Source organism: Mugil cephalus, chromosome 9 (genome assembly GCF_022458985.1).
Source record: "Mugil cephalus isolate CIBA_MC_2020 chromosome 9, CIBA_Mcephalus_1.1, whole genome shotgun sequence".
Classification (NCBI taxonomy): domain Eukaryota; kingdom Metazoa; phylum Chordata; class Actinopteri; order Mugiliformes; family Mugilidae; genus Mugil; species Mugil cephalus.
This window is the reverse complement of record NC_061778.1, coordinates 20,183,406-20,197,759: the sequence shown is the minus strand read 5'-3', so window position 1 is coordinate 20,197,759 and position 14,354 is coordinate 20,183,406. Positions and strand designations below refer to the sequence as shown.

Sequence of the window (14,354 nt, the reverse complement as noted above, 5' to 3'; positions counted from 1 at the left end):
CTGGACATTAGCTGTTTGTCTGTTCTACTATATTAAATCTATACACTATACGTAGATCTTCATAGTAGTTCATAGAGTTCATAACCTTTCAGTATCGTAGTCATCTGTGGCGTCGGATGGGAATTTCCACTCATCATAGAAAAGATAACTCAACCATTCTAGTAATGATAATGATGCATGTAAAGAATTCCTGCTGATATTTGGTACAAACCAAAATCATATTTCCAAAGTCAACATGAAGTATATTTTATGTTTTAGCTCACTATGGCTCACACCAGCCTCTGTTTCACTGAACAGAGAGAAACTACTGAACATTATGTATTTAATGCATAATCATTTACATTTTACACAAACAGTTTTATAGCTTAAAGTCTGTATCAGTCATTCTGCAAATGACGCACCGTTGCACATTCGCAGCTGTCATCCTACACGATCTAGATTTCAGTTTGCTGATAAGAGTCGGTGGACGCCTCTATTAAAACTCAGGCTTGTTCTGATAGATCTGTCCTAGACTCTCACTCTTAACAGTTTGGTTGTAGTTGTCTGCTACTAAAGCTGCCTCACCTCTTTAAATTTAAAAGCCCAGGAGGGACAAGTCCATCTGGGTTTAGATCCTTCCGCTTTACGATGTATTAACGGAGAATTAAAATTATTTGGAGAGAACTTCAAATGAAGTCTCGGCCTATTGGGTTTAAAACTGTGAAATCATTTTCAGATATGGTGTTTGTGTGAGCATTCTGAACGCTGTTCGTACGGTTGTGTGGTTGCTTGTTATTTTCGTCGACAAAATCAGCATTGTATAATTTATCAGCGTGTGTGTGTGTGTATGAAATGTAAACATAAAAAATATATATAAAAATTCCAACCCCAAAACTAGAAGAAATTTAAAAGATGTATAGCTGATGAATTATACCAGGCTGATTTAACTTGCCTTTTTTTTTTCGTATTGTCCAATTCCTTTGTAGTGCAGAAGTACAGATAATGAGTACAGTGACTAACGGTGAGTATTCCTCCGTCTATTAAGAAAATTCAATTTCAAAACATCTTGTCTGAACCAGCTGCAGGTAGTGTTCCACCAAGCGTGCAAACAGACGACCAGCGACAAGTCTTACAAAAAAAACATTTTAATACTTTAACTGTATTTTCCATCATCATCATTCAAATACTTCAGCAGTCCGAGCAGCGTGGAGAGGGAGCTGAATGTTTAAAGAGTCCTTTGGCTGCAGCTCCGCTCACACACACCGCCGCGACAGACAACAACGTACTAGAAATGCTTACAGAAGTCTGTGTGTATATGTGTGTGTGTGTGTGTGTGTGTGTGTGTGTGTGTGTGTGTGTGTTGAAATGGCTTTAAGTGTGGTGTTTGCTTCTGCTGCTGTGTGTGTGTGTTGCGAGTGTGTTGCGCGTGTCTGTAGGAAAAGATCCTAAGGTAACGGACACCTCTTGGCGTCTTAAGGAGGTCAGTGGTACGAGAGCGAGGCAGACTGGAAGTCATTCATAGTGTTTAGCTTCATGCTGAGGAAGAGCACTAACGTTTCAACAAAGCTCAAGTGAAGCTGCATCTGCCTGGAGTGGCACACATAAATATAAAAATAGAATAAGAAAAAACTCAAAAAAAAAGAAAAAAAAAAGCTTTAAATAAGGTGTGTGTGGAGGTTGTGTGTTTGTGTCTCTGACGGTCGTCGTGTGCAGGAAGACGGGGAGAGGTGGAGAAGGCGTGTTGACGGGATCGAGTCCCGCACGGTAACGTCCATGTGCTGTGGGGGTGAATGTCTCTCTCCCATCCGATGGAGCGTCTTCCTGTGGTTCAGCAGGCAGGCATGATGGGAAGTGTAGTTTAAAGCGTGTGTCTCACCCACAGGACACAGTGGAGACGTTTGGAGGAGGAAGCACTTCTACTCTGAAAGAGGTATGGCTTAAACCTGTGGGTCCAGACTGAACTGTGTGTAATGTTTATGTCTACTTGTGTGTATGTGTGTGTTGACGAGTGGAACAGCTACATTGAGGTCAGTGTCTTTCAGTGGGGAATGTAAACTTTCAGAGCAATGTGTCTTTTTTTTTTCTTTAAATAGTGTACTGTATGCGTCATTACACATACGCAGCCGCACACTCACACGCACACACACACATCCCACCACGCGCACACATTCGTACAGTCATCTCCCTCGCACAAAAAAAACGCCAACTCCCCCCTCAGCTAGTGTGCGTGTATGTCCAGTCCTTGGGCGAGGAGCGGCTCGGCGGGATGTGCGTGGGGCGGCGGGTGGAGCAGCATGGCGGGGTGAGGGTGAGGGCCCGGGTACGAGTGGAGGGACGGTCCTGGGTGGGGAGGGTAGCCCGGTTGAGTCAGCAGAGCGCCGGGGTAGTCAGCCTGCAGAGAGGACATTCCCTGGAGGCCTGGTGGAGAACAGAAATGTCAGTTGAGATGAATCATTTTCAGAATTTGGCTCCACTGAAATGCAGAGACCACATCAAATGTGGGAGTAAGAGAAAGTCATTTCCCTCTCACTTCTCCTTCTACTTTCGCACTATAAGACTGAATCCACTCTTTTTTATAAACGCGTGTTTCTTTTATTTTGTGTTAGGCAGCTTCAAGTATCAACTTTTCTTACCTTTTATTTTAATCTAGCTCCACATACGGTACGGTCGAACTCTCTTTAGTTTCCTCTTGAGCCTTGTTTAAAGTCTTCTTAATCCACACATTATATCCTGCATGAGCTTGTTTCATGATTCTGTTTTTTTTTTTACACTTAGATTTTATTGGATAATTTTTACAATAATAAAAAAACTACATGATTTCAAGATTGTCATTTTTTTCACAAGGAAATATAAAATACACTGAGTGAAATATTCAAACCACAGAATATATTTGGACACTTTGGGGTTTCTACTAAAAATCTCAATAATAATAAAACCCTATTCTTACTCATTTTGGCTGCGGAGAAGAAGCTTTTAATGACCGATCCAGTGTCCGGCCGCTGCTTTTTAAGAGGTTTTCATAGTTCTTATCTAGTATTTCAAATTAAACGACATGTTTGCCTTTTAGCGTGTTCATTAATCCATTAAAATCCCTGACTGGTTCCTTTCGGTCCTCAACTTTTCCAGGTGTCGTCTTCTGCTGGTAAATATTTATAGTCGTAATATTTAATGATACACAGCAAGTAGATGCGGAGTGCAAATATTTATAACAGATTTTTTTTTTTTTTTTTTTTAGGATTTATTTATTAATTCTTTTCCCTCAAGCCCTTTTTTTTTTTTGGCGAGACTTTTGAGTCGTCTTTAAGGGCCTGGCTGGTGAGACCGTTCTTGTTGTCAACAAATCTCATAAAAAGGCCAAAACCAACATATTTGATCCTGCCAACCTCCCTTGCCCTCTACTTGAGACATAAATCATCAAAAATATAGGTTTTCATTCTTGTTAAAAAAAAAATAAAAAATCTGCAGTTACATTAGTCAAACAGCAGTAAATAGGGATTTTGCACAAACAGGGACTATCTTCAACATCAGAAAAGTCCCTATTTGGTGTTGTAGTGAATCGTTTCGGTAGCAGGATTGTGTATGTGGCGCAACTCGAAACCAACCCCAGTGTTTGTGTTAATGGTAATGAAGAAACATGTCACCCAGTGTAACTGTGTGTGTGTATTTAATGGCTTGTGGCGCACAGGAATGACGCGTATCGGGCTCAGACGGCAGGATCAAATCACCCGATCCTTATCGCTAAAAGCCAGCGAGCAGCATTTCTGTGCAGGCTCTGTACCTGCTGTCCGAAGGCCGAGGTGGGCCTGTCCGTCGAGCCCGTAGCCCCCCAGAGCTGCTCCCTCTGGGCTGTAAGGACCACCCTGACCTGTGAGACAACACACGCCTTCAGACACATATATACAACACAAACACACACACATATATATATACACACACAGAGGCCTGCTGAGAGACCAGCTAACTGGCTAAACACCAACCTGAGCGATTTGACTGGTCAATCATCGGCTGAACTATTCTCCTCCTGGCGTTGATGAACCTGCGCAGGGGAGAGAGACATAAAGAAGGAATGTGTTTTAGACAGAGAGAGCGAGAGTGCGGGATGGACGAGGCCACCCGTTAATGGAGAAAAAGGCTGACCAGGAGACTATTAACCTTTTCCCTTTTACAACCACTTAACCCTTTCAGAGGGCAGAGTAAATCAACGTTGGGGCCGAGCGGATATCGATCGGCACTGCGATAATTGATTGATCTGTGCCGATCAGGCTGCTCCGTGCGTGCGCTGCAGCGGCGACGCAGACAAAAAAAAAACGTGAGCTATCAAATGGCAAAAATCTGTTGTTTAACACACTTCCTACTTTTTGTTTCTTTTTTTTCTGTGTGTGTGTATAAAATTGTGAGGCACGTAGAATGCATGATTCATGAGCAGCATGGAAATGTGTGTCGATATGTGTCAGGAGCAGTAAATAATCGGATTATTGGATATTGATTTGCTATTCTGTTTTATGAACATGAAGCGAGTGGATTTTATGGCGCAGCAGCCTTGAGGAAAAAATGCTTCGTAGGACATTTTTTCCTCTATTACAAGAAGGGCTCCAATAAAGTAGATTATAGTCCTCCCTAAAAGTCCTGTAAAAGTGCTACCTTATTTTTAATCAACATTTAATCACACGGAATGTGCTCATTAAAAAATGCAACTTACAGGAGTAATAATGAATATAGGTGCGATTTATTTCCGCACCCGCCTGGCAGGCCAATATATTACAGACACGCCGGCAGCCATGCTGTTAATTTGAAGGTTGATGCTTTACATTTAAACAAGACAGTTTAACTGATTATTGATGAGCCATGGGGCTAGAATTACTGTATTGATCAGGAGAGCACTGACCAGTTGTTGACCTGTAAGATGGTCAGCCCCGTGTCCTGCGACAGCTGCTTCTTCTGTTCCTCGGAAGGGTACGGGTGCTGGGGGAACACACACACACACACACACAGCCCGGGTTAAAGATGTGGAGCCACACGCCAGGCGGTGTTTGCAGCTTTCTTGTTAACATGTAGTGAATGCATGCGGATCAACAACAACAACAACAACAAAAAGAAAAAAAATAAATCACCTCGAGGCAATTTGAAGCTTTAGCTTGAAATTGCGTGAACTCTCGGTGTGAATACTGATGACCTTCCGTCTGAATTCACATCTGCTCCATCTCTTTCAACCTCAGCCACCCCTCACTACATATTTCTCTCTCTTTCACACACACATACAGTAATAATCGGAGTGAAGCAACATTTGACCTGCCTAATTTAGTAGCTAATTACCAATCTAACCACCTCACCAACAATTACTCACTCCAATTCTACCACTTGCACAATTATTCAGTCGCATAAGCATATTCACATCATCGCTTAATCCCCCGATTTTTCATTTAATTTAATTGACCTCCATTACAGACTCGCTCCGTCTATTCCAGCGAGTGACGTTTCGTCCCGTGCTAAATCCTCTCTTTCAGTGATTATCCCCTCATGCAGGGAAACGCAGCGCAAAGCGCAGGTTTCCTTTGTTCAGGTACAAGTCTGTAGAGATCGCTTTAATTGCCTTCAAAATTCAATATTTTCACTTTGAAGCCGTGAGAAGGGAAACGGCGAGCTCACCGACAGGTGCTGGAAGAGCCACGCTCTCATGATGTTTGTAGCCACTTTGGGGAAGATCCCTCTCTTCTTGTTGTTCCTCCTCTCTCTGTCGGTCTCGTCCTCCTCTCCTGTGCTGGGAGAGGCCACTCCATCAAGACCGTCACCTGCAGGAAGACGGAATCATTTGTCTGTTTGGGACGCTGATATTTTATAAGAATATTCACAGATTGAATTCGTTGCTAATGACCATCACAGAGCCAAAACGTTTCACGTTTTGGCTCTGTGATGGTCATGTCTATAAACGTGTCTATAATCACTATTTCAGTGTGGCGGGAAATGACACAGTTTATGAGAAGCTACTCTGATGTCTTTAGTTTGCTTTGTTATGTCCAGCTAACAGAGCAGAACCTTAATAGTCACTTCATAAGAAATGCTTCTTATAGAAGAAGCTGAAAGTAGAGTTCCCTATTTTTGACTGAATAATCAAAATTCATTGCTTAATTGACAGATAATAAACACAACATTAGCTTGTTCGGTGCTTGTGTACCTGCATCGCTACAGTTGTCTGCGGTGCTGTGTGAAGGCAGGCCACAGGTGCCTGGTGTTCCCAGAGGGGTGGTGGCACATTCATCTGGCTCCCGTAACCATGACGCATTCTGCAGGGAGAGGAAAGAAAGAGGTAAGATGGTGAATCCCCAGCAGATGAGACAACAAGGAATCACACAACACTGGGTCATAATTCAAATTTCCAGCGGACACGGATGAACGTGTGAGTGCCGAAACCTATTCTTTGGGGTAAAACTGCGTGCTGTTCGACATTCAGCGTCTCACCTGCTCTGACAGGCTGGTGCAGGACCCGGTGAAGTCCTCCATGTCGGACTTGGAGCCACCCTCCCGCTCATCCAGGACGAGGTCTGTGGGCATTTTGCCCTTCAGACAAGTGATGTAGCGGTGGCAGAAATTATCGCACAGGTCGTGCACCTGCAAAACAGAAACATGTTTTTTTTTTCCTCGGTGCATGCTAAAGGACAAGCACACACCTGCTCAAATATGTGATTTAAGTTAGGCACCATAAGAATACTTTCATATAAAAATGCAGCTGTCCCACCAACCTTCTCTAACTCCAGCAAATGAAAGCGAAGAACCTGTATGGCCTGGATCATCTGTGGACAGAAGGACCCAGATTAATCATGAGGACACATCCCACCATGCAATGTGTGAAAAGTGGCATTCATATTTTAGCACAACGTCGGTCACCGTACCAGGTTGTCCAGCTCAGGGTTGGAGGAGAATATGGGCTTCTCTGAACGGATCTGCAACACAAACGCAACCAATTATAACAAAAACTTGAAAAGGAAAAAAACCCTCGTCGGGTGTCTGCGCTCTGAGCGGCCCTCGCACCTGCTTCGCGAAGGCCGCGATGTCGTCGTTGAAGGATTCGGACGAGCAGACGTCGCTGTGGCTGGGCATGCCGGCGAGGTGGGAGGTGGCTGAGAGCGAGGCGGAGTCTCGAGGGGAGCAGGTGGCCAGCTCACACTTCTCAAACACTAAGGCCAGCAGTGGAAACAGTGGGTGACTGTGCACACACACACACACACACACACACACACAGACACACACGCAGACACACACGTACAGTTAACATACTATACATAAACACAGTAACAGTTGACATAGTGTACGCATGCTACATTTACAAAATGTAGCACAGGAAACTTTACACCACAGTATTTATGAAACAGACAGCTGTAAATGCTCCACGTGTATTTTCTTACTCAGCACAAAAACATGCACTGTGTGTTAATCTGCAGAAAGTGCTTTTTCATCCACTGACAGGCTACATAAATCACCGCTTCGGCCACACGCTTACCCGTAGATCTGGTCTTTGTGGTGTTTGAGCGAGTCAGGGATGGTGGGCCCGTACTGTGGGGGATGAAGCGCCCTGACGTCGTCCCCGTACCCCCCCACCGCCATGCCCTCCGACCCTGAGTAGTGCACCAGCTCTTCATACTGAAACGCAATTAGATGGAAAGACGGAAAACATGAGACACGGCCGACATCTGCGGCTGTCTGACATAAAACCGTACTGTGATTTTATTACGTGGCTGAGATGTCAGGAGGGGGGGCAACAGTTTACTGGACTGTACAATCAGACCTGATGTGGGATTATATCTGTAGCAGAGTTTGTATGCGTCTGCGGTGCTGCAGGTATTTTCCACTACTGCTGCCTAATATGGACAATTTTGTGATTTGTGTTTTTTGTGTGTTCTCGCAGCAAATAGTATTTATTTTTGCTACTAATTAATCTGAAAATGTTTTTTTTTTCTGTGAGTAATTTGATGTTTGTACATCCATGTTAATGTAGTTCTTTACAATCTGTGTGCAAATAGCAGTTTGCTCATGAGAGTCCATTTTTTTTTTTGTTTTCCTTCAGCTGAGGGATTACACCCTGCTAAAAATGCTACCACTCTCAGGATTACAAAAACCTTTATAAAACCCTTTCCAAAGCACTCGCAGCTATGAAGAGCAGCCGGGATAAAGAAAAAAGCTGTTTTTTCTTTGTTTTTTTATTTTGTTTTTTTTTTAGCTCTTTAAAAGTGTAGTGTGTTGCGCTCAAGAGAAGAGCAGAGAGAGGAGATGAGAGAAGAGGCAGACGAGATCCTTGGAGGAAGACCAGGGCGGGCCTCTGGCTGCTAATATCCTCTCCTCCCTCTTAAACTCCAGACTAGACAGGAGCCGTGCTGAGGCGTTCCCTCACGACCCGCTGTGACAGCCACACTGGGGCCCCGCTCGTGCATGCAGCGAATCAGACACACATATGGTTCGACACAGACACAATGACGCACGCATGCACAGACACATCCAGAGATAAACAATCACTCAGCGGCACTCAGAATATACATGTCATGAATATACATGTCTGGCTCCCTTGCTTCCCTCTCTCTCTCTTTTTTTTTCTTCTTTCTCGCTGGGTGTTACGGAGCTAATTTGTGCATCTCTGCAGCTTCTTTCTCTGAGGCGCCGGTGCTCAGGTCAGCAGATCTGCTTCTGTTTCTCTTTCTACTGGATTAAAGGGACTCCCGTCACAGTCCCAGGGGGCCACGGTAATCACAGACAGACAGCGCACATTAGGCGGCCTTGCCTGAACACCTTCACTTTGAGTGTTGTTTTAACCGAGCCATAAAAGTTATGACGTGCTTATCCTAGTTTTTCTGTGCAGGCCAGACTGGAACTGGGTTATTGTGGTTTACTACACAAATGTGTGACTCATGGTTACAGCGGGGAAGGTGATTCCTTTATATTTCCGCCATAACCCAACAATAAATATTTTATGACGAGTTCAGAGCACCAAATATGTTGAACAGGCACAAATATATTTGTCCAGTTTGAGTAGATGTTTTGATTTTATTTGTGGAGTGTAATGCATGAACCCAACGTAAAAGCAATTATCCACATATTCTCCCAGTGTTAACCTCTGGGAATCAAATAAAAAATAAATGAAATTATTCCTCTTCATGTGCATGCACTGCCCTCCTGGAAACCCTTCTGCGGGACCCCCGGAGGTCTCTGGACCCCACTTTGGGAACCACTGTCCTAAATGGCTTATCAAATTGTTGTATTCCAGAGTCCCATATGGCCACCGGGATCACAGAAAGCACCTGCTCTGAGGCCCTGTCCCCGGACACCTTCTAGTTTTTATGGAGGCTGGCTATTAACACAATCACCGCTATCGGATTGCGCGTCTCCCTTTACGCGCGGCCGCTATCGAGTTTCTGTGCGTCAAGCGGATCAAAGCGCACAAGCTGAGATGACAAATTCCGCAAATTTTCGCTTTTTTAAAAGTCACGCAACTGGTAAACAGGCATCAGATGGCAGTTGTTTAAATCTAAGTTTTAATCGTGTTATTTCGACCTGAAAGTTGCTACAAGCCAAACGGGCGGGTTTAGTCTGCTCCTGCTGGGAGGAAAAGCTGCGAGCCAAAATCTTCCCGATCGGCAATCACGTCAGATTATATAAAAGAATGCGTAGAAGACTCAACTTGATCCAGCTGCTTCGGACACGTCAGACATTTTGTGAAAGTGGAGCTGAAATACCAAAAACTCCTTAAACCAGCAAAGACAAATACGTAAACGTCGAAATTACAACAATGTAATTGTAATATGTATTATGTAAAACTGTTTTTGCTGTTCCTTCTCTACATTTAATGTAGTGCAGTAAAAACAACAACAAAACACTCAGTCCAATTTAAACATTTTCTCAGGTTTCAATTTATAAAATAAAAAGCGAGAATATAAAAGTTCTTTGAGGATAATTCTACGAGAATAAATTGGTTAAATTTTGACTTGAATTTGCAATTTGCATCTGAGCTTTGATCAAACACAAAAAATACAATGTTGATACAAACTGAGTTTACATATATGTACCTGAATATTCATAGTATTTAACAAATAACTGTGCATTTGCTAAAGTATATATATATATATATTTAAAAAAAAAAAAGTTAGGCTACAAGCAGACAGGCAAGAACCCATGGTTAGCAGAAACAAAATGAAATGCTACCTGTTGCAGCTTTGGCATTTGACTGCCTCCAAATGACTAAATTAACGCTTGTTTTTCCAAAGGTTCCCCAATCTCCATTAGATCTCCTTATTATTTTACACTAAAGAACAGCTAGACCTCTGTTTATTAACCAGTGTTACTAAACAAGGCACAAAAATGAATGCTTCTTTTACCAACCATTAACCCGTTTACATAACCTACGACAAATGACCCACCACGTCCAAAAAGTCTTGTTATATCATCTGTATTATTACTGTCCCTGCTGTTGCACTGAATTATCTTTATCTGGCTAAACTGAAGCTGTTGCTGGCGTAGAGGTGGCTCTGAGGGTGCATGCATGACCTCTTTCCTGCTTCTCAGCTTTCTCTCTGCTGGCACTGTTTTCATACAGCAGTGATTTTCTGTCTATACACGGTGAACATCACTAATTGCTTTCTTCCACTCTGAGGTCTCAGTCCGCCTGCTGCCCGTCAGCCTCTGCCCACTTCTCCTCCTCCACCACCACCACCACCACCAAGCCTCTGAATCACTGTAGCAAAAAAACTGACCTACTTACCGAGTTGAAGAGCTGCATCTCCTCTCCTCTGCCTCTTAATGACCCACACTGCTCTCTACACTACTGACAATAAAGTCATATTCTTGCAAGAAAAGCACGAAACTTTGGATCTAAATCGACTGTCCCCTCATTGCAAGTTAACCTCCTCTGAACTGCAAATTCACCTCATGAATTAGGGATGAGTTCGGGGTTAAAGGTGACTGAAGAGTTGCTGTTTCTTTGCTTCAGCATAAAAGTACTTAGAAAGAATCGCTTTGTAGAACATTTTAAAATAGATTTGTAGCTTTAATGTGCGTTTTGTGTGCGTCTGTTTCCACCTGAGACATGACAGTAACATCATACTGGTCTGTTTGTGCCGGGCCCTGTGTTTTTGTGCAGCTAACCCTGCGCAAAGAGGATTCCCAACCATGTGCTCCTTTAATGATCCTTTTCTAGTTAGATTCTCTCTGTGTTGACATAAAAAATCTGTTATCCGGAGCAGACTCTGGCCTAAATCACTTTGTATATGATTTTTTTTTTCTAACAAAAAAGAAAAAAAGAAAAAAAAAAGGCAGACCTACCCTCTTATCCATGCGACTCGACAGCCAGTCCAACCCCGGAGATGATGATGCGCTGCTGGGCTAGTCCAGCGAGCTTTGCTCTCTTCCTCTGTCTCTGGGGTCCTGGAAATTAAAGTGCATTTGTTTTTTTGTTTTTTGTTTTTTAGTTTTTTTTTCCAGGTGCATCAGAAATTAAGTCAGAAATAACATCACAAAAAACAGGCAGTAAGGATTCAACGAAAAAACATAGTATAATTGTTTTGAAAACAGTCAAGACCTGCTCCTCCTGTGTGTTTACTCCGAGTCCATCGCGTCTTATGTTACAACATAACGATGGGACTGGTGGTTTTATGGAGGGATGATATCCTAATACCCTATTGTATGTAAGCCTAATGGGTTATGATGCGCTAAGAGGTAATAAACGCTAACAGTTCTCGTAGCCTATTAAATGCTACTAGTCGGTAGGGGGGGGAGTAGTAATAAAGGGCTCCGGTAAATGGTGTAAAATGTCCCACCGAGACGTAAATATCCAGTCCTGTTCGGGCCGTGTCCGGTGTAGTCCAGAAAAAGCCCGGGCTGAAAGGGAGCAGCGGGTTCCTGCAGCGCCTCGCCTCCGCCTGGTGCGCCTCTCGCTCCGGATCGCAGAGCGTCGGAGATGCTTGGTGCTGTGGGAGACTGACAAGACGGCGTCCCCTTTCCTTTCCTTCCCTATCCTTTCCTAGCCTTTCCTTTTTGGCTCCTCGCGCTCGCTGTCCGCGCAGCGTACGGCGACAGGCTGGAAAATGTCACGGCTGGGAATGAGCGATGGTGTTTTCAGCCTCGGGAGGAGAGGAGGAGGAGGAGGAGGAGGAGGAGAGAAGGAGGAGTGGTGATGGTGGTGGTGGTGGCGGTGTGTGGGGAGGTTTCGGAGGGTCAAAACGCGACGGGGTCCCTTGGCCCCCCCACTCCCTCCATCCCTCCTCCTCCTCCTCCTCCCCTTCCTCCGTTACTCCTCCTCCTTATCACACACACAAACGCCAGAGAAGAAGAAGAAGAAGAAGAAGACCCCCTCCATCGTTTTATCTCGGCCATGCTCCGAGCCCCGCGCTGATTTCACTCCTCCGTCATCCTTCCATCTTTCCCTCCCTTTCCCCTCATCCTCCCCGCAGCCGCGCTATCACCATCTCGGGATAACTCTGGATGAGGACCGTGATAACTCAGCTCACTCTGCATCATGTTTGACAATATCCGTGGAAATCCGCGCAATCAATTACGGTCATTAGAAATGAAATTTCTGCAGCGTGCACACGCAATAATTTCCGCGGCTGATATAGACACGGAGCCCTTTAATTGATGCACTTTTAAATGAAATGCACGGCGCTGTTCGGCCTGCAGGAGAGTTCATTTTAAGGTTGTTTTCAAGGAGTAAAATGAGTTTATTCGTCTCGCGCCGAGTCATAAATAAATTCGAAGCGTGCACGGTGACAAGGAATTTACTGGCTGATAATAGCTTTCAAAGTGGTTCATTGTTTTTACTGACACCTATTCAAGGTCAGCCTTTTGACGCGGCCCCAAACGTCACCCTTTGGTCTTACTTTTTTTGTTGATTGAGAGAAGAAAACAAAACCATGAAAGCGAGAAAGTTTAATTTTAACTCGAGAGAGTGAGAGAGGAGAGAGAGGAAAAAAAAACCTTTCACATGTTAGTGGGATAGCTAAACTCCCAGTCTTGTGTTGTAAATGGCACCTAAGTAACATAATAATTATCCAAAACGCTCCTCTTTCCCGGGCCCCGCTGCGAGGGGCCAACAGGCGGCTGCACTTCAATCAGCGGCAGCTTGGCGGGGATCTGCGGGCCGGGGCAGGCGTCTCCGCGGGCGGCGTGGTGTTTGGCCGTGGGGCCGCCTGTGAGGGCCCCGCACCGTCCGTGCAGCCTGGGGTCTTTCAACTCCGCGGGGTGCTGGTTTCCTACAGGGGTGATCACAGCGCTCAACCCCCTCATACACTGAGCCGGTAATACAGCCGTGAAGCTGTGTCAATGGGCTGGAAAAGGCGATGCAAGGCTTGTTTTCCCTTTAACAGGTTGAATGAAAAGGATTAACACATTGAAGTGTGCAACATCTGAAGAATTCATGTTTACAGGGATTTAGATTTCCTTCTCTTCTAAGCTTTCAATAAACAGATTAAAGCGTCCTTGGGATGAAAATGGCTCCTTGAGTTGGGTGTTTCTCTTTGGATTTTTGTTGAGTTGTTGTTTGACTTGGATCATAAATCTCCAGGCTCAGTGACATCTATCAAACAGGCTATTATCTAAACATGTAGATTACACTCATTTACATGACAAACACTTAAAGGCTCTGTCATTTTTATAACATCACTGACTTTAACACGCCTTCATTTGTGCACCACATAACAATGCATTTTAACACAACATATGTTGTCAAGCTCATGTTGAAAGGCAACAGAACTGATTTGTCTGAAGATACACACTGATGCGATAAATTAACTCAAGTAGCAACATTTGATTTATAGGACAGCAATATGGAGTGAGATAAAGCACAAAACGATTAAATAAGTTGGCGTGTATTGCAAAGTCCCCAAAGCCACGTTTTGGTGTGTTTTTGTCATATGATTGTTTAATTTATTTGACAATTAAGGATTTTTCTTTTTTTAGATTTCATTAAAATGAACTTTATTGTCGTCACACACACAAGGGAATGACATGCAGTTAGCATCTAACAATAAGCGCAGAAGCAGTAAATACAGAGTATGTACATAAGGGTTTACGTATTGATGTAAATTAAATTATAATTAAAGCGGACAATGTTCCAGTGTACACACTGACCACCGACAGCAGGATATTTACAGATATTACTGCAGGATATTTGCAACATAAAACTGTTTTTAATAGAAATTATGGCATTTACATCAGGATATGAATAAACTATGATTAATAGAAACTATATTACGGCAACATCATGATGACACACTTTAAACATACAATACACTACAGATATAACCTGGTTTTCATCTCATTTGTTTCTACGATAAAAATATAAAAATGATCCAAAGTCTATATGGTTTTCTGTTTGATCATAAAGTAGCATCACACATATA

The 14,354-nt window shown here is 43.6% G+C and overlaps 1 protein-coding gene across 1 annotated transcript; it reads right to left on the bottom strand.

Annotated features, from left to right (window-relative positions):
- Positions 1-1,108: 1,108 nt before the first annotated feature.
- On the bottom strand, positions 1,109-12,172 carry meis3 (myeloid ecotropic viral integration site 3). Its single transcript, XM_047593202.1, has 13 exons — positions 11,775-12,172; positions 11,281-11,382; positions 7,475-7,614; positions 7,006-7,180; positions 6,867-6,917; positions 6,717-6,767; positions 6,436-6,585; positions 6,152-6,260; positions 5,626-5,768; positions 4,865-4,941; positions 3,957-4,015; positions 3,758-3,844; positions 1,109-2,397 (listed from the first exon to the last, which is right to left on the bottom strand). Exons 2-13 carry the CDS (start codon positions 11,290-11,292, stop codon positions 2,198-2,200), a joined length of 1,254 nt encoding a protein of 417 aa, XP_047449158.1. The 5' UTR covers positions 11,293-11,382; positions 11,775-12,172; the 3' UTR covers positions 1,109-2,197.
- Positions 12,173-14,354: the final 2,182 nt, after the last annotated feature.